Source organism: Ahaetulla prasina, chromosome 5 (genome assembly GCF_028640845.1).
Source record: "Ahaetulla prasina isolate Xishuangbanna chromosome 5, ASM2864084v1, whole genome shotgun sequence".
Classification (NCBI taxonomy): Eukaryota; Metazoa; Chordata; class Lepidosauria; order Squamata; family Colubridae; genus Ahaetulla; species Ahaetulla prasina.
The window spans coordinates 12,466,960-12,487,572 of NC_080543.1; the positions used below are offsets into that span (position 1 = coordinate 12,466,960).

General features: G+C 42.4%; 1 protein-coding gene across 1 annotated transcript in view; it reads right to left on the minus strand.

Annotated features, from left to right (window-relative positions):
- Window positions 1–16,629: 16,629 nt before the first annotated feature.
- NOX4 (NADPH oxidase 4) overlaps window positions 16,630–20,613 on the minus strand; it is a 157,973-nt gene continuing 153,989 nt past the window's right edge. Inside the window, exon 18 of the mRNA XM_058186635.1 lies at window positions 16,630–16,985. Within this exon, the coding sequence (XP_058042618.1) occupies window positions 16,865–16,985 (121 nt within the window). The 3' untranslated portion in view covers window positions 16,630–16,864. The remainder of the gene's footprint in view (window positions 16,986–20,613) is intronic.

Here is a 20,613-nt window from a genome sequence, read left to right on the forward strand (position 1 = left end):
ATATTTTCTGCAATCTAGATTAAAGCGGTTGACATTAAGTTTAAATCTATTGGTTGCCCTTGTATTATTGCAATTGAAGCTGAAGTAGTCTTTAACAGGAAGGACATTACAATAGATGATTCTGTGAGTTAAGCTTAGGTCATGTCGAAGGCGACGGAGTTCCAAGTTTTCTAAGCCTAGGATTTCAAGTCTGGTGGGATAGGGTATTTTATTGTTTTCAGAGGAATGGAGAACTCTTCTTGTAAAATATTTCTGGACACGTTCAATTGTATTGATGTCAGAGGTGTGGTGAGGGTTCCAAACAGGCGAGCTGTATTCTAGAATTGGTCTAGCAAATGTTTTATATGCTCTGGTTAGTAGTGTGGTGTTTTTGGAAAAGAAGCTAAGCAAAATTAGGTTTACAACTCTTAGAGCTTTTTTTGCTATGTAGTTGCAGTGGGCTTTGGCACTTAGATCATTTGACATGAAAACTCCAATGTCTTTAACGGGATGGGGGTCGTCTGTAAGGTAATGTCCATCTAGTATGTATTTAGTTTTTGGGTTCTTTTTTCCTATATGTAAGACTGAGCATTTGCTGGTTGAATGCGTGCCAGAAGTGGCACACAAAACCATCCCGCAAAGAATGCATGGCCTCGCTGACTCCTATTACACGTTCCTGTGATCACGCACGCACCGGTCATCTGGCCGTTGTGCGCGCGGGAGCGGCGGAACCCGGGAGAGCGGCGTTCCATCACACATGCGCTGTCAGCCTCCACATACTATCTTAATTGTTTTGTTAGGATAAGTATTTATTGTTAGTTAAATGTTTTATTGCTACATTGCTATCTTGATTGTTTTATTATTTTGTTAAGTGTATATTGCCGAGTTAAATGTTATATTGCTGCTTTTAGTGTTAGGTATTAGGGATGGGGTGATGTTCCTTTAAGACCGCTCCGGCTGCCATAAAGGAGTAGGGAGGAAGAGGATTCTAAACGAAGCCCAGGAATTCAAAGTCCGAAGCGCGGGCACCAACCAACTTTGCATATCAGAGAAGTGGAAACTATTATAAGAACACCACCACGTGAGACCCGAAGAGAAATGGATTGGGCTAGGCCAGCGGTTCTCAACCTGTGGGTCGCGACCCCGTTGGGGGTCGAATAACGATTTGCCAGGGGTCGCCTAAGACCATTGGAAATATGGGAAGTATACTTGCGAGTCAAAGAATCGCACTCCAATGGTTGACTCCACAAGCCAGCTGCAGGCTCTTCAAATCGCTAGCCGAATTCGGCTTCAGGCACGATGAATTAAAAAAGAGAGAAATCTTTGCTCTGATGTCTCCCTCTCAAGCCAGCTGCAATCACTCCCAATCACTAGCCTAATCTGGCTTCAGGCACAATAAACTTAATAGGGGAGGAGTCTCCGCTTTAATGCCTCAGTCCTCAAGGCAATCGCAAGCAGTTCAGATCGCTAGCCAAAACGGCTTCAGGCGTGATAAATTCAAAAAAAACAGTTTGCCGCTTTCCCCCCCCCCCTTCTGTGGCTGCTGAGGCGTGCTGAGAACCTCAGGGGTCACCACATCATGGGGAATTGTATTAAAGGGGTCGCAGCACTGTAAAGGTTGAGAACCACTGGGCTAGGCTGTTTGACCTTTGGAGGGAGGAGGGATGTATGAGGGATATGTATCTGTAAGACACTCCTACTATTCAGAACTTTTACTTTCTTCAGTAAAAGTACCTTTCTCTATAAACATGGAGTTGGGGTTTTCCTTTCTTAGGTTTAAACGGAGGCACACCTGACATGAGCAAGCTGGCAGCTGACCTTCTGGGTTGACGTTGCACACATGCGCAATAGCAAGCTGTTCGTTGGGCATGCTTCCATGCTGATATCCAGGTGTTCGGGTACCGGCTTTCGCATGTGCGATGGACTGCTGCTGTTCCGGGTATGGGTGCTCCCATGCGCGTGAAGGCCAATAGGGCCACGCATACCTTGGTCATCGGTCGGCATGCGGGGATGTCAAAGGTTTGCCATCACTGGCCTATAGCCTTGTCGCTTTTGGGGGGATGGCTGCCCAAGCATTTATGAAGGAAATCTGATCACATTTAATTTTTAAATTCAGATAAACTTTTGCTGGCTGCTGCCACTTCTCGTGGCACTTCTCTTATACAGTCCTTCTCTCCAGCACTCTGGTCTTGCTCTGGGTAGATAGTCTCAAAGATGCCATGTCAATTTCTCAGGCAATTGACCTGGGACTTTGAAAATGGCAGCTTCTAGTCCTGTCATCCCATCACTGAGAGCCGTGGTGGCACAGTGGTTAGAAGGCAGTGTTGCAGGCTGACTCTGACTCACTGCCAGGAGTTCAATTCTGACAGGCTCAAGGTTGACTCAGACTTCCATCCTTCTGAGATGGGTAAAATGAAGAGCCAGATTGTTGGGGGGGGGGGCGATAGGCTGACTCTGTAAATGGCTTAGAGTGGGTTGTGAAGCACTATGAAGCAGTATAAAACTCTAAGTGCCGTGGCTGCTGTTGCTACGAAGTGTACTGCTGTTGAAGTTGAAATCACTAGACAACCCTGTGGAGATAATGTAGGAGAAACGGTTAGAAGACGGGACTTGGATGAAGATGCCCTGTGGAAAATAGCTAGAGAATGAAAAAGCCAGTGCCACTGAGCAAAGACCATTGGCAATATATAATATTATAATGTCTATGCAGATTCTCAATCATCCAGGTCATGGTTGTCTCAAAAGTGCTTTTTCAAGAGGCAACTGGACTTTCTGTTTTTTCTTTGAAGATGTTTTACTTCTTATCCAAGAAGCTTCTTCAGCTCTGATGGTGGGGAATGGAAGGATTTATACTCCTCGTGGACAACTGGTCATTGGCATTCTTTTAAGGAGTCATTGAGGCCACTTGGAGGTTTATCTGTGTCCTCAGGGTCACCTGGGTGGTGCAAATGGGTGTGGAGCCTTCTTGGAACTATTGAAAGGACTGTATTGTAGACTGGAGATAGATAATGTTGTATCGCTCCCCCTCTGTTGAGAGAGGGCTGTTCAATTCTGACAGAGATGGCCTTTTTAACCCCTCTTTCAAACCAGCGGTCCTATGTCCAAAAGAGGGCTGTAAAAATATCTACAGACCTCTCACATCCTAGATATAAATTGTTTCAACATCTACCCTCAAAAAGATGCTATAGAGAACTGCACATCAGGGCCGTGGGTGGCTCAGGCTATAAGATAGCCTGTTATTAAAACACAGCTGCTTGCAATTACTGCAGGCTCGAGTCCCACCAGGCCCAAGGTTGACTCAGCCTTCCATCCTTTATTAAGGTAGGTAAAATGAGGACCCAGATTGTTGAGGGGGCAATAAGTTGACTTTGTAAATATACAAATAGAATGAGACTATTGCCTTACACAATGTAAGCTGCCCTGAGTCTTCGGAGAAGGGCGGGAAATAAATGTAAAAAAAAAAAAAAAAAGAACAACTAGACACAAAGTCAGTTTTTTCCCAATGCTATCACTCTGCTTAACAACTAATTCCCACAACACTGTCAAATAATTTACTAAGACTGTATTACTATTATGCTTCTCTTCCTTAGTAGTATCTCTCTTCCCACTTATTACTATAACCATGTTGCTTGTATCTTTCAATTATATTGTTTTTTATTTGTTTCCTAGTACGATTTGAAATTAGTAACTTTGACTGTCACTAAGTGTTGTATCTTTTTATTCTTGATGAATGTATTTATTCTCCTTATGTACACTGAGAGCATAAGCAAAGACAAAGACAAATAATCAACCAAATAACCAAAGACAAATTCCTTGTGTATCTAATCACACTTGGCCAATAAAGAATTCTATTCTATTCTATTCTATTCTATTCTATTCTATTCTATTCTATTCTATTCTATTCTATTCCAACTATTGTATTGTATTGTATTGTATTGTATTCTATTCTATTCTATTCTGCATTTCCTGCATTCTATTCTATTTTATTCTATCCTATTCTATTCTAGTCTGCAGTTTTCTGAATTCTATTCTATTCTATTCTATTCTATTCTATTCTATTCTATTCTGCATTTCCTGCATTCTATTCTATTTTATTCTATCCTATTCTATTCTAGTCTGCAGTTTTCTGAATTCTATTCTATTCTATTCTATTCTATTCTATTCTATTCTATTCTGCATTTCCTGCATTCTATTCTATTTTATTCTATCCTATTCTATTCTAGTCTGCAGTTTTCTGAATTCTATTCTATTCTATTCTATTCTATTCTATTCTATTCTATTCTATTCTGCATTTCCTGCATTCTATTCTATTTTATTCTATCCTATTCTATTCTAGTCTGCAGTTTTCTGAATTCTATTCTATTCTATTCTATTCTATTCTATTCTATTCTATTCTATTCTATTCTATTCTATTCTATTCTATTCTGCATTTCCTGCATTCTATTCTATTCTATTCTATTCTGTTCTGTTCTGTTCTGTTCTATTCTATTCTATTGACCCCTCTTTCAAACCAGTGATCCTCTCTGTCCAAAATGTGGACTTCGCTGTCTTCAAAAGAGTCATTTAAATGCAGATGGACTGCTGAGTCTAGCCCTGATGGGTTTATTCTCCTATGTTGTGTCATGCACTTATGAAGTGGTTGTTTTGTTTCCCCAGTGTACAGATCTGCACATGGCTCACTGCATTTTACTGCATATACCACATTGCTCAGTTATAATGCATATATATTAGCTATCTGATGTACAAAAGAGATGTTATGTGAGATGAAACAATGCTAGGTGAAGAATAGGAGTCTCTAGTGATCTGTCTTGCCATTAGATTTTAGTTTTTATTTATTATTTTATGCTAGAATTTTTAATGGCATATTTGCCGAGTGTTTTTATTTGTTCTGGTCTCTGACTGTAATAAACTGAAGTGAATTGATCTGCCTTGCCATTAAAGGCCCACAAATGGGAAGCAGGAAAGGAAAGAGGTCATTTTCTACATGCCCTGGATGTGAGGTTAAACAAAACTTGACCCTCATGAATTGTTGGCTTGATCCAGTGAAGTTTTTATTGTAAATGTTATCCACAGGCTGTTTCTCCCATGGCCATTTTTTAAATGGGGAAAGCCCGAGACATTTGCAGGATTTATTAAAATCACAAAAGTAGCATTGCTAATAATTCTTCTGACTGCCTACTTCCAGCAATTTGGCAGTTCAAGTCTCACCAGGCTCAAGGTTGATTCAGCCTTCCATCCTTCCTAGGTGGGTAAAATGAAGACCCAGATTGTTGGGGGCAAGAGGCTGACTCTGTAAACCTCTTAGAGAGGGCTGCAAAGCACTGTGAAGCAGTATAAGTCTAAGTGCTATTGCAAAGGGAGCGAGGGAAGCAGGGAAGGAAGTATAGTGGAAGAGAAAGAAGGGAGGGAGAGAGGGAGGGAAGGAGGAAGGAAGGAAGGAAGGAAGGAAGGAAGGAAGGAAGGAAGGAAGGAAGGAAGGAAGGAAGGAAGGAAGGATCATTGCAAGCTAACTCTGCCCACTGCCAGCAGTTCCATCCTGACCGGCTCAAAGTTGACTCAGCCTTCCATCCTTCCGAGGTGGGTAAAATGTGGAGCCAGATTGTTGGGGGGCAATAGACTGACTCTGTAAATCGCTTAGAGATGGTTGTAAAGCACTGTGAAGCCCTATATAAGTCTAAATACTATTGTACCATCATGCTGCATGACCCATCATGATTTAACAGAAGAAACAGAGTTGGAAGGGACCTTGGAGAACTTCTAGTCCAACCCCATGCTCAAGCAGGAGACTCTATATCGTTTTAGACAAATGACTGTCCAATCTCTTCTTAAAAAAACTCCAATGTTGGAGCACCCACAACTTCTGGAGGCAAATTGTTCCACTGGTCAATTGTTCTAACTGTCAGGAAATTTCTCCTTAGTTCTAGGTTGCTTCTCTCCTTGATTGGTTTCCATCCATTCCCCTCTTTTGTATGTATGTTTACAGGTGTACATGCTAAAGAGGGACACGGTAGAGATAAATAAAATCACGTACAGGTAATCCTTGATTTATGACCTGTCCTTTCAAAATTACAATAAATCACAGTTATTTTTCTTCCTTTTAGCTTGCATTAGTTTTTATCTTTTCCATTTGTAACGTTAAACAAATTTTTTATTATTATTATTATTATTATTATTATTATTATTATTATTATTATTATTATTATTATTATTATTATTATTTTGAAAAAAGACAACAATTCAGAGCAACTGCTCAAAATCAGGTGGTTAGTTCCCACCAGATGATCTCAGGGGCTGCTGTTATGCTTCTCTTCCTGAGATTTTATTTCCTTTCGTCTCTGTAGATTTCTGCCTGGCAGTTTTTCCAGAGAGTATGGCAGAGCATGCTTAATGAAGGCACACTGCATTGTGAAGACACACCAGGACACTCTCTGCAAGAGCAACAGCCAGGTGACATATCTTTGGGATTATTAATGGTATGTCTGGCAGCTTCTTCCTTGTTTGGCTAGAACCAGGGCGTCTCGCTGCATCATCCGGGCGAGCAAAAGACTCTTGATCAGAACTGTAAATCGGTCCAACAGAGAAGGGTGCCGTCTTTTAAACCCTCCCCCCCCCCCCCAAAAGAGGGTAAGATAAGGAGCAAGAAATGCCCTGCAACAGTGTGAAGACGTATCTCTCGAGTAAACAGCGGGGGAGACACAATTGTCATTTTCCTATCCAATTTCTGAGCCTGGAGGAAGAAGGCAGCAGAAGGATCAGAAGACAAACAGAATGACCTTGCAGTGTTAGAATTTTAATGGGTGGCTGGCACTACTAAAGCAATGCTTTGGCTCGCTAGCCTGTACGCTCTCTCTCTCTCTCTCTCCCTCCCTCTCTCTCTCTCTCTCTTTCTCTTCCAAGTGTTCCTATATACACCAGACATTTATGTAAGTCTGTTTCTCAGCCTTCATGCTTGTCCTTACCTGAGGTCAACAAACCGTTTAACCAAGATTTATTTATCAAACTGTCAAATTTGCTTATATCCAGAGACGCTCTGTTCCCGCTTTGGACAGCGCTGGGGGGGTGAAGGAGTTAAACTAAGACACTGAGCTTGTCGATCAGAAAGGTCGGCAGTTCGTTGGTTCGAATCCAGGGGTGAAATCCAGCAGGTTCTGACAGGTCTTATGTCAACGTTCCAGAAAACCCCCTCCTGCAGGAAAGACTCCGAAACCAACATCTTTCAAAGTTCTTTTACTAGCATAGGTAAACTGGCACAGTTGGAGGAAAACCGAAACTGGGGATCCTCCCTCAGTAATACAAACCCCAAAATCTCCACCCTCATGACCTCTCTGCCGATCACATGCTCCAATCCTCAACCGTCCCATGTTGAAGCATCACTCCAACCACTCCTTCTCCAGATGCGAACCCAGCCTGACCTTGACTGGCAGAAAATGTTATCATGTCTAATCATCCCTTGCACTACCACCCTCCTCCCCTCCTTTCCCACAGAGGAGAATTGTGGCAGCGCATGGAAGCGGATGGATAGGCCAGCCCCCTGCTGAAGCAGGAGAACCTATACCATTTCTAGACTCTTCTTAAAGACCTCTAGTGATGGAGCGTCCACAACTTCTGAAGGCAAGGTGTTCCATTGATTAATTGTTCTCACTGTTAGGAAGTTTCTCCTTAATTCCAGGTTGCTTCTCTCCTTGATTAGTTTCCATCCATTGTTTCTTGTCCTACTTTCTAGTGCTTTGGAAAATAAGTTGACCCCTCCCTGTGAGAGGCAGCCTCTCAAATAATGGAGTACTGTTATCATGTTACCCTTAGTCCTTCTTTTCTCTAGACTAGCCAAACCCAAATCCTGCAGCCGTTCTTCATATGTTTTAGTCTCCAGGCCTTTCATCATCTTAGTTGCTCTTTTTTTTTATTCAAAAAGTTTTACAAAATTTCCCCCCCCCTTTCCCCCCAACCCCCCTCCCTTCACTAATCCCCTCCCTACTCTCTCCTCTTCTCTGCACTTTTTCCAAAGTCTCACCCACAATTTCCATGACCGATTCGCTCAAACCAGTCCGAACCGGCTGAATACCACCTCAGACTGTAATTGATGGAAAGCTGTTTTTTTCTTAGTGGGAAAAGAGGTTGACTTCAGGGCATCATTACTTTAATGCAGAGGGGCCGTGGTAGCTCAGGCTGTAGAAGCCTGTTATTAAAACACAGCAGCCTGCAATTACTGCAGGTTCAAGCCCGGCCCAAGGTTGACTCAGCCTTCCATCCTTTATAAGGTAGGTAAAATAAGGACCCAGATTGTTGGGGGGGCAATAAGTTGACTTTGTAAAAATATACAAATAGAATGAGACTATTGCCTTAAACACTGTAAGCCGCTTTGAGTCTTCGGAGAAGGCGGGATATAAATGTAAACAAAAAAAAAATGCAGACCTGGACATTTTACAGCTCACTGGCTACATCTGGCTGGCCCTGGCTGGCCCATATGGTCAGCAGAGGTGGCGGCGGCAGGGGGAGGCAGCAGTGATGGTGGCCCTCCACAGCAGTCGCAAGTTTTTGATCTGGCCTCTTGGATAATTTAATTGTCCACCGATGTTGTAATGGATCCACCTGAATTCATGGTCTTCCTGTCTGATCGTAGCCTTCACCTGATGTTTGCAAGTGGCTTCCAGGATTTTTCTTGGATCCCCAATTATTGACGTACATTAGGACTATAATTTTTCACCATTTTGAGGCAGGAAAATACATAAAAGGTTTTCTTTAAGTCATAGGAGGCTTATCAAAGTTTAAGCAATATAGAATACTCTGGAATCTCTTCAAATCAATCAATAAAATAAAATAGGTTGGTACTTTTTTCATCATCATCTCATCCTCTGAAACTCTTGAGAGCTTCTGAAGCTATTGTGATTTTATTGTGTTTTTACCTGGCTGGAAACTGCCCTGAGTCCTTCGGGAGAAGGGCGGTATAGAAATTAAATTATTCTTCTTATTCTTATTCTTGAGTTCCCCAACTCCATCCCCCAAAATGTTAAATGGAATCAGGGGTTCTTGGTGCTCTCTGAGTTTGCTTGTTTTCTTGCAGATGTTTCACCACCCGAACTAGGTAACATCTATCTGTGTTAGTGTTCATAGATTCATCATTGGATTGATGATGTTATCTAGTTTGGTAATGAATCATCTGCAAGAAAACCAGCAAGCTCAGAAGGCACCCAGGACCTCTCAGTACAACCCCAAGCTACATAAACTCTCCTTGATTGGTTAAATGGTATCCTGTTTGCAACTTTACAAATTTAATAACTAAATGAATAGGGGCCAAGTGTGTATACAGGTGATCCCTTTGTCAGATTCAAGTTTGTTAGAAATTGTTTTGGCCCGTCAACCATCGACCCCTCCAACAGCCGAATCAGAGGAGGAGAAGGAGGCGTGGGAGTCAGGATCAGCATCAAGGCAACCTGAGAGCTCCGAGGGGAGAAGAGGGAATGGAGCTGGCAGAGAGAGAGACAGAGGTGGAGCCTGGGCTGTCTGTCAACCCTCAGATGGAGAATCAATATCCCCCAGGTCTGGAGGTGACTGATGAGGAAGAGGATGAACAGCTGAGACCAGTGCCTGACATGTGGATGCGCAGAAGGCAGAGGAGAGGAGAGCAGTGGAAATCCATGGGCTGATCCTTGGGACCGAAGAGCCACCTCTGCTAGTGAAGGCCCACCCTAGCTCTGGAGGTAAAAGGCAGGGGGTGGAGATAAATAGATGTGGCGGGCAACTATTCATCTTCCAGCTGGACAGCCTTGTTTGCCTGCGTTGAGAGCGAAACTTTTTGCCGGCACTCCCAATTAAAGGAATCTTTGAGTTCACTTCAGACAATTTGTCATGTTTGGGGAGCTGGGTCAGAACAGAATTGCTGGGCTGAAGCTAGAAAGTTCTGCCCAAGGAGAGAGAGAGTGGGAACCTCGATTTTGCTAAGTCTCCTTGCTTTCCGCTTCAGTTCACCTGTACATATTTAACTGTAGTTTTCTTATTATTCCGATTCCTGAATTCCTCTGCCATGTGGTAAACGTGTGATGACACTACTTAGCTGCAACTCCATCCCCCCTCAACCTCTTCCCTACTGTACTGACATCATACAACTTGCCAAGCAAAAGGTGTAGATTTGAGGCTAGAGGTGAGAGTTTACTATTCCTTGGACAACAAGAATGCAGGAATATAATTACTTCTTCCTCCCTCCCTTGGTGATCTCAATCAGGTTTTCACTGTCACTAGCACAGATTCCCTGTCCCTTGGCTAATACCTGTCATTTCCTTAGCTAATGCATCTATTTTTCCTGTACAATCCCTGGTTTTGAGCAACACCAATATATATATATAACTCTTCTAACATGGCACACCATGAGGGACTCACTGGTTTTTCTTCTGTGTAATGCTGAACATTCAGCTTAGAAAAGCAAGTGGGGAGGAAAAATAGGAGCTGACTTCTTAAATGGCTTATTGAAGTTTTTATTTTCAAACTAGCGAATAACCCGGCGTTGCCCGGGTATTTATTTATCCTGATCCTGTATAAGACAGGAAGAGCAAACTTCATCCTGAGCCCTGATTTCAGCGAGAATTAAATTAGTTAAAAATGGTTTCCCTGTGCCCCCAGAAACGTCAAGTAAAATGATACCACCTTGTTGTTTTGCTAGCTGATCCATGATCATTTGGTATGGTTTTTTTCTGATCTTGATTTAGCAGTGGCTTCTTAACATAACATCAGAGTTGGAAGGGACCTTGGAGGCCTTCTAGTCCAACCCCCTGCCCAGGCAGGAAACCCTACACCATCTCAGTCAGATGGTTATCCAACATTTTCTTAAAAATTTCCAGTGTTGGAGCATTCACAACTTCTGAAGGCAAGTCGTTCCACTTATTAATTGTTCTAACTGTCAGGAAATTTCTCCTTAGTTCTAAGTTGCTTCTTTCTTTGATCAGTTTCCACCCATTGCTTCTTGTTCTCAGGTGCTTTGGTGAACAGTCTGACTCCCTCTTCTTTGTGGCAGCCCCTAAGATATTGGAACACAGCTATCATGTCTCCCCTAGTCCTTCTTTTTGTTAAACTAGACATACCCAGTTCCTGCAACCGTTCTTCATATGTTTTATCCTCCAGTCCCCTAATCATCTTTGTTGCTCTTCTCTGCACTCTTTCTAGAGTCTCAACATCTTTTTTACATCGTGGCGACCAAAACTGGATGCAATATTCCAAGTGTGGCCTTACCAAGGCATTATAAAGTGGCACTAACACTTCACGTGATCTTGATTCTATCCCTCTGTTTATGCAGCCCAGAACTGTGTTGGCTTTTTAAACAGCTGCTGCACATTGCTGGCTCATATCTAAATGGTTATCCACTAGGACTCCAAGATCCCTCTCACAGGTACTACTATTGAGCAAGGTACCACATATACGGTACTGGTGCATTTTGTTTTTTTGGCCTAAATGTAGAACCTTGCTTTTTTCACTGTTGAATTTCATTTTGTTAGATAGCGCCCAATGTTCAAGTCTGTCAAGATCTTTCTGTAACTTGAGCCTATCTTCTGGAGTGTTGGCTATTCCTGCCAGCTTGGTGTCATCTGCAAATTTGATAAGTTCCCCATCTATCCCCTCGTCCAAGTCATTGATGAAGATGTTGAAGAGTAGAACCAGCAAACATGTGGAACATGAACCAGCAAACATGTGGAAAACTCTTAAAAATATCACCGGCTATGGCAAACCTCCTTCCCAGGCTGAAGGTAATCAACAACTGGCAGATGACCTGAATGAGTTTTACTGCAGGCTTGAAAGGAAACTACAGCCACCTATCTCCACAACCCCCATCTCAGACACACCAACAACAGCCAAGCCTCCTACAACTGACCCCATTTCATTGGGTTCACAACCCCTAGTGATCACAGAAAAGGAAGTGCAGGACCTATTTCACAGACAAAAGCCAGGAAAAGCTCCAGGCCCAGACAAGATAACTCCTTCTTGCTTAAAAGTCTGTGCTGACCAATTGGCCCCCATCTTCACCCATATTTTCAATAAATCACTAGAGATGTGCTATGTTCCTTCTTGCTTCAAACGCTCTACCATCATCCCAGTGCCAAGAAGCCCACCATCAAGGAACTGAATGACTACAGACCAGTTGCTCTAACATCTGTAGTCATGAAAACCTTTGAAAGGCTAGTGCTTTCCTACCTGAAACCATCACGGATCCACTGTTAGACCCTTGCAATTTGCATACCGAGCAAATAGATCAACAGATGATGCTGTTAATATGGCTCTGCACTACATCCTACAACATCTTGAGTCTCCAAAGACCTATGCAAGGGTCCTTTTGTAGACTTTAGTTCAGCATTCAATACCATCATTCCAGACATTCTTCTAACTAAGCTAAACCAGCTACAGGTACCGGAACAGACTTGTAAGTGGATCACAAGCTTCCTAACAAACAGGAAGCAGCAGGTGAAGCTAAGCAAGATCACATCAAATACCTGTACAATTAGCACAGGGGGCCCCCAAGGCTGTGTGCTCTCCCCACTTCTCTTCTCTCTGTATACCAATGACTGCATCTCCAATGATCCATTTGTTAAGCTACTGAAGTTCGCAGATGACACAACAGTGATTGGTCTCATTCGAGACAATGACGAATCCGCATATAGACGAGAGGTCGAACGACTAGCCTTGTGGTGCAACCAAAACAATCTGGAACTGAACACACTCAAAACCGTAGAAATGGTGGTAGACTTTAGGAAAAACCCTTCCATACTTCCACCTCTCACAATACTTGACAACACAGTATCAACAGTAGAAACCTTCAAATTTCTGGGTTCTATCATATCGCAAGATCTCAAATGGACAGCTAACATCAAAACATCATTAAAAAGGACAACAAAGAATGTTCTTTCTGCCAACTCAGTAAGCTCAAACTGCCCAAGGAGCTGCTGATCCAATTCTACAGAGGAATTATTGAGTCTGTCATTTGCACCTCTATAACTGTCTGGTTCGGTTCTGCAACCCAACAAGAAAAACACAGACTTCAGAGGATAATTAGAACTGCAGAAAAATAATTGCTACCAACTTGCCTTCCATTGAGGACCTGTATACTGCACGAATCAAGAAGAGGGCCGTGAAAATATTTGCAGATCCCTCGCATCCTGGACATAAACTGTTTCAACTCCTACCCTCAAACGACGCTATAGAGCACTGCACACCAGAACAACTAGACACAAGAACAGTTTTTTCCCGAAGGCCATCACTCTGCTAAACAAATAATTCCCTCAACACTGTCAGACTATTTACTGAATCTGCACTACTATTAATCGTTTCATAGTTCCCATCACCAATCTCTTTCCACTTATGACTGTATGACTATAACTTGTTGCTGGCAATCCTTATGATTTATATTGCTATATTGATCATCAATTGTGTTGTAAATGTTGTACCTTGATGAACGTATCTTTTCTTTTATGTACACTGAGAGCATATGCACCAAGACAAATTCCTTGTGTGTCCAATCACACTTGGCCAATAAAAATTCTATTCTATTCTAAGAGTACTGGGCCTAAAACAGAGCCTTGGGGTACTCCACTGCATACTTCCCTCCATGTGGATGTAGTTCCGTTGAGGACTACACGTTGAGTGCGGTTGGTCAGCCAGTTACGAATCCATCTGGTGGTGGTGCTGTCAAACCCACATTTTTCTACTTTATCTAGTAGTAGGTTATGGTCTACTTTATCAAATGCTTTACTGAAGTCCAAGTAAATTATATCGACAGCATTCCTCTGGTCTACTAATTTTGTCATTTTGTCAAAGAATGCGATAAGATTAGTCTGGCATGATCTGTTTTTGACAAACCCATGTTGGCTTTTGGTTATTACTTTGTTTGCTTCTAGGTGTTCGGTGATTCGTTGCTTGATTATCTTTTCCAGAATCTTCCCCGGTATTGAGGTCAGACTGATAGGTCTGTAGTTTCCTGGATCTGTTTTTTTTTCCTTTTTTGAAGATGGGAACTACATCAGCTCTTTTCCAGTCCTCTGGCAGCTCCCCTGTGCTCCAGGATCTTTGAAAGATATAGTTCAGTGGTTCTGAGATCACGTCTGCCAGTTCCTTCAGAACCTTGGGGTGTAATCCATCCGGTCCTGGTGATTTGAACTCGTCTAGGGTAGACAGGTGTTCACTTACCATTTTCTTCCCTATTTTAACTTGTATTTCTAATCTGTTTTTTGTAGTGCTGTTTTTGATAGGTTGGATTGTTTTTTCCTTTTGTGTCTTGTCCGCGATTTATGCACTAAGCTGTTTGATGTTGTAGTTCTTTTCTCGCATGTTATCTGCGTGAAGTATGCCATGTCGGTCTCGTAGTGGTGCAGGCAGGCTGAGTTGCAGTAATGTTTTATTGATCATGGCCATACATTTTTCAAGAATAATCAAAGCCTTGTTGAAAATGTCCAGACCAAATGTAATTTCTAATGTTGGATTTTCCGCCTTACCAGAGGGAGCTCCCTTGTGGAGTACTGTGAAGCCGTTACCATGGCAACTCTACTGTGCTGTATAGTAGAAGCCATTTTAAGGCAGTACAGTAGAAGCCATTTTAAGGAACAACAGGCTGTATCTTAACAGAACACACACTCTGAAGGGTGTTAGGGGTGTCTTACCCCCACAGTATTTTTTTCCAGAGAGTAAATCATCTGTGTACCAAGTTTGGTTGAAACTGCTCGAGGTGTTCCAGAGTTATGCTGGAACATACACACACACACACACACACAGCCATTTATATATATATAGATTAGAATACAGCCTTCTCCCTTTGTTCACCCCCAGTGTAGGTTCTTTTCTGAACAATCTGCAAGCGGTTATGCATCCTTTTCCCATCCTTGTTAGCTCTTCCTTGAAGGAAGCACAAAGGGGATATTTAAAGAGATATACTTTGATAAACTCTTTGAAGATACTTAGCAAAAACTTGCCAGAGTTAATACTTAAAACCTCAAAACGACGCTATAGAGCACTGCACACCAGAACAACTAGACACAAGAACAGTTTTTTCCCGAAGGCCATCACTCTGCTAAACAAATAATTCCCTCAACACTGTCAGACTATTTACTGAATCTGCACTACTATTAATCGTTTCATAGTTCCCATCACCAATCTCTTTCCACTTATGACTGTATGACTATAACTTGTTGCTGGCAATCCTTATGATTTATATTGCTATATTGATCATCAATTGTGTTGTAAATGTTGTACCTTGATGAACGTATCTTTTCTTTTATGTACACTGAGAGCATATGCACCAAGACAAATTCCTTGTGTGTCCAATCACACTTGGCCAATAAAAATTCTATTCTATTCTATTCTAAAGAGTCTACCATCTGTACCACAGGCAGTCTTAACTTACAACAGTTTACTTAGTGACCATTCAAAGTTACAATGGCACTGAAAAAAGTGACTTATGAACATTTTTCACACTTACGACAGTGGCCACATCATGGTCACGGGATCAACATTCAGACTCATGGCAATTGACTCAGATTTATTATGGTTGCAGTGTCCTGGGGTCACGTGGTCACCTTTTGTGACCTTCTGACAAGCAAAGTCCATGGGGAAGCCAGATTCACTTAACAACCATGTTGCTAACTTAACAACTGCAGTGATTCACTTAACAAGTGTGGCAAGAAGAGTCATAAAATGGGGCAAAAAATCAACGGCTTGCCAATCAATGGTGGCAAGCAAGGTAGTAAAACCAGGCAAAACTCACTTAACTGCTTTGGTTAGCAGCAGAAAGCAGTGATAACAGTTGAATAACCCTGCTGACTCATTCTCATTGCATCATCATTTCAGTATTACAGCCTTACAATGGGTTGCAGTGTCATTCGTGACTATCCCAGTTGGATTCCGACAACGTAAAGATAAGGAGGTAAATTCTGAGCCCAAAAATTTCTGTTGCCAAGGCTGATGTTTGTCAGACCCATTTTACGACCTTGTTTGCCACAGTTGTTAACGAAGCAATCATTAAGTTATTAAAGGAATCTGGCTTCCCCATTGACTTTGTTCTTCAGAAGGTCGCAAAAGAGGATCACATGACCCCGGGACATTGCAACCGTCGTAAAGATGAGTCAGTTGCCAAGCGCCTGAATTTTGATCACGTGACCATGGGAATCCAGCAACGGTTGTAAGTGTGAAAAATGGTCGCAAGCCACTTTTTTCATGGCAGCTGTAACTTCAAACGGTCACTAAATGCACTGTCATAAGTCGAGGACTACCTATACGCTCCGCCATCGAGCAGATAGGTTTGGAAAGGAAAGGCCATGGGTTCCCTGAGTCCTTTGCCTTGCCTATGTATGCTAATCTGGCATTGCCCCTGGGGATCCCTTTCTAATTAACTGTAATTGATTGAGAATATTGGAAGCTCTTTACTTTCTCCTATTGAATCAGTAGCAGGTTTGCCTTCATTTTCAACTTGCTTTATCCATCTGCCAGCAAAGGGTAGAATTTCACTTCCATTACATACCTCTTGTCCAAACAAGCCATGTTATTTCCTGGGATTTGAGGAAAGTTCAAAAGTCCCAGCAATTTGTTCTAATAATAAGAATAAAAAAAAGCAGCCAAAGATGAAAATCTCCGTCTCTAATTGCCTTTGTGTCATTTGGGCGGACGGCCAACGACTGTAATAACGTCAATTTTATTTATTTTTTGCGTATCCAGAAGGAATGTGTTTCTTCTTCTTTTTTTTAATGCTTCCTGGATTTAAATAGTTATAAATTATCGGGAAAAAGAGAAAGTAAGGAAGAAGAAAAAAAGAGGCTTTGGTACAAGTGATTAAAGGAGAGCCCGTTGATTTTTTTTTTTTCTAACCAAAATAAAATTGCACTCAAGTCTTCAAGCAGTCCTTGGAAAGCCCCAGGTGCTCTCAGCTAAATGATTCTTTGTTGTATTCAAACCTTGTCCCATAAGGATTGTCCCTGTTGCTTTGTCGGTGAACAGCTTTGGAGATTCCGCGAGGGCCGCAGCAAAAAACGCCAACTGTTTTCCTGGGGAGACCAAGGAGAGAATTACCAAAGTCATCAATGCAAAAAAACAAAAAACAAAAAAACATTGAGCCCACCCTTCTCCTTCCCTTCACTGGTTTGTAAAGGCTAACAGGTGTGGTGGAATATAGTCTGGATTCCCAGCAGCGGTGGTTTTCACATTTTGTTGCTACCGGTTCACCCTGCGCGTTCACCTTCCACGCATGTGCCCGGCCTTCTGTGCATGTGCTTTGCTCACACACGCTCCTTCCATGCATGTGCGTGACCTCATAACCGTGCCTAAATAGGATGGCATAGAACCAGGGTGGGTGCGGGCCCACCCCACCCCACCTGACCCCACCTCATGATCTCCACTACCGGTTCGCCTGAACTGGTACGAACCGGCTGAATATCACCTCTGATTCCCAGGAGGAGGATAGGAGCAACAGGAAGCTTAGTTTAGATCATTTGCACAGGAGAAAATGGGTGAAGACAGCTCTTCCCTAAGAGTTCCCAGCGTTTGCATTTTCTGGGTCACATGAAAAGAGCACATCTTTTTCCTTCTGTTCCGACCACTTTTGACTGAGGCATGATTCAGAGCGTTTTAACAAACTGCATCGCTGTTTGGTTTGGTGGCAGCAGTGCCTCAGATAGAAAGTCCCTACAGAGAGTGGTGAGGATAGTGGAGAAGATTATAGGAAGCTGGCTTCCTTTTATTCAGAATACTTGCTTATAAGTGCTATGGGCTTAGAGCTCAAAGCATTGTGAGAGACCCCACACACCCACTTCACAGTTTCTGTTTTTGTTCCTCCCTTCCGGGAGGAGGTTTTGAAGTATCTACTAGAATAGAATAGAATAGAATTTTATTGGCCAAGTGTGATTGGACACACAAGGAATTTGTCTTGGTGCATATGCTCTCAGTGTACATAAAAGAAAAGATACGTTCATCAAGGTACAACATTTACAACACAATTGATGATCAATATAGGTAGCTACTAGATTCTGTAGCTACTAGATTCTGTAACAAAAATAGTTCATAATTCCATTTTCTTCAGCACCATTGTAACTTCAAATGGTCAGCTAAATGAACTGTTGTAAGTTGAGGACTATCTGTATATACCTGAAGCAAGTTGAAAAATGTCTGGCAAATCCTCATACTGCTTCAGGAAATCATCATCATCATCTTTTAACAACCTCATAATCCCTTGCAGGGTGGAGTCTGGGCAACTTAATGGAGATGAGTGTTTACTGGCCAGCTGCCCTTCCTGTCGCCATTCCGGGGTAATATTTAGCAGACAGAATCTCAATGTGCCCAGAGAGAGAAATAACTGCCTCTACCTAGGATCAAACTCACAGCCTCCTGATTGTGAGGCAAGAGCTCCACCTCTAGGCCACTGCACCACTCATACTGCTTTAGGGAAAAAATCTATGTAATTTCTGAATCAATGAGTTCTGAAGCTAGAATTATGACATAGTTCTCCAACAAATTCTGCTGGTTGTGCATTTAAATATTTTGCTTTTCCTGGACACTATGGCACTTCAAATGATACCGGTGCTCATCCACTTATAACCATTCATTTAGCGGTCATTTGAAGTTATGGAAGCCCTGAAAAAAAGTGACTTACAACTGGGTACTCACACTTGCAAACATCTCAGCATCCCCATGGTCATGTGATCAAACTCTGTGCACTTGGCAACTGGCATGTATTTACAATGGTTGCAGTGCTCCAAAGTCATGTGATCATGATTCAGAACCTCCCTAGCCAGATTCCCACAAGCCCTCTCTCTCGCTCTCTCTCTCTCTCCATCCCACTGATTAATTGTTGTCACTGTCAGAAAATGTCTTATTTTTAGGTTGGATCCCTCTTTAATGATCTTCCACCCATTACATGCAGCTCCTACTTGCTCACATCTCTGAAATGGTGCCTTCAGCTTCAGCTATCTGGTGATGCTACAATACTTTTTATTTTTTGAGTGAATATAATTGTGTCTGTCTGTCTGTCTGTCTGTCTGTCTGTCTATCTATCTATCTATCTATCTATCTATCTATCTATCTATCTATCTCTTTCCTTCCGTCTGTCTGTCTGTCTGTCTAGCTAGTTAGCTAGCGATCATCTCAACTCACTTATTACAAACCTGTAATCCCTTAATTCAGGGTAGAATCGGGTTGACTAGATAGAGCTAAACATTTACTGGCTGGATGCCCTTCCTAACACCATGCAGAGTTCACAGCAGTTATTTTTTCTTTGCTTCCTAGGAGAGAAATATCTGCCGCTACCTAGGATTGAACTCTTAACCTTCTGAGTGGGAAGCCAGTGGCCACTAAACCATCTGTGATGTGATGTCTTGAGCAGATGGCTGTGATGCAGCATCCCGGGTTTTGGTTTGGCTCCAAGTTCGAGATCTTGTCATGTGTTCCTGGCATGTGTCAGCTTGCTTTGTGTGGGGATCTCAACCTTACACAGGAAAAGACCCGAATATGCCAAGACCTATTTGTTTTGGTAGGTTTTTATGGGTATAGGTATGTAGGTCTTGGCATATTCATATCACAGAATTCCAGAGGCCACAACACCAAAGCTCAGGAACAAAAGACTAGGACCACACCCACACAGGATGCTACAAAACAGCCGACCAATCTGCAAACACCCACTCCATCTACCAATCAAGATGCAACCACACAGCCAACCAACCCGCTCACAGCAACACTCCCCACCTCCCCATCAGTATTTATAGAGAGATGGCAGCTCCGACCACTCTTTGCTCGAAGAAGCACGAAGCCGAAAGCACCAGCCTGAAGATAATGAGTGAGACCTCATCGAAATGTCGCCAAGATATTCTCAACCTTACATGGGAAAACACCCGAATATGCCAAGACCGACCGACCTACCTACCTACCTACCTACCTACACACACACACACACACACACACACACACACACACATATTTTGGTATGTTCGGGTCTTTTCCCGTGTAAGATTGGAAGTATTTAGGCAACGTTTCGATGAGATCTTACTCATCATCTTCAGGCTTTGGCTTTGTTCTTATGTGAGCAAAGTTATCACTAACTTTATACACACACACACACACACATCCAGTCCTTTGGTCATTTTAATGGTCCCAGCTCATCCACCCCCAGCTCTATTATTTTCTTGATTGATCAAACCACATCATTCTGACTTCAGTTGCACCAGATATTCGTTTGAAAGCCGCTATATATTTGGTGTGACCTTTTTCTTAATGGCCTCAAGACAACATTTGCCTTTTGCACAGCAGTTGCTGCTTGGAGCAACCCCATCATGCAACTATTACTTATCACTCAAAAGTTCTCATGCCTGACCTGTCTCTATAGATCAGAAGCTTGGTTCTTTGGGAGAAAAAGATTCTCATCACAAAACTAGTCCAGAGATTTTTTTGGTGGGTGGGGGGTTGATCCATTAATTGTTGGCATCTGTCTCTCTTAGGTGGGTCTAGACTTCTAGAGCTCCTTTGGGTGACTAATTAATTTAATCGGTCTGGTGTTTGACAAGGCTGATCATGGATTGACGGGACCGACCACAAGTCTTATGCCCATATATAAACTCCTGTGGGAGAGTCACAATTAATAATCCTTTTAATGTTGCCAGGAACATTTCATGGTGACAGCATCTATGC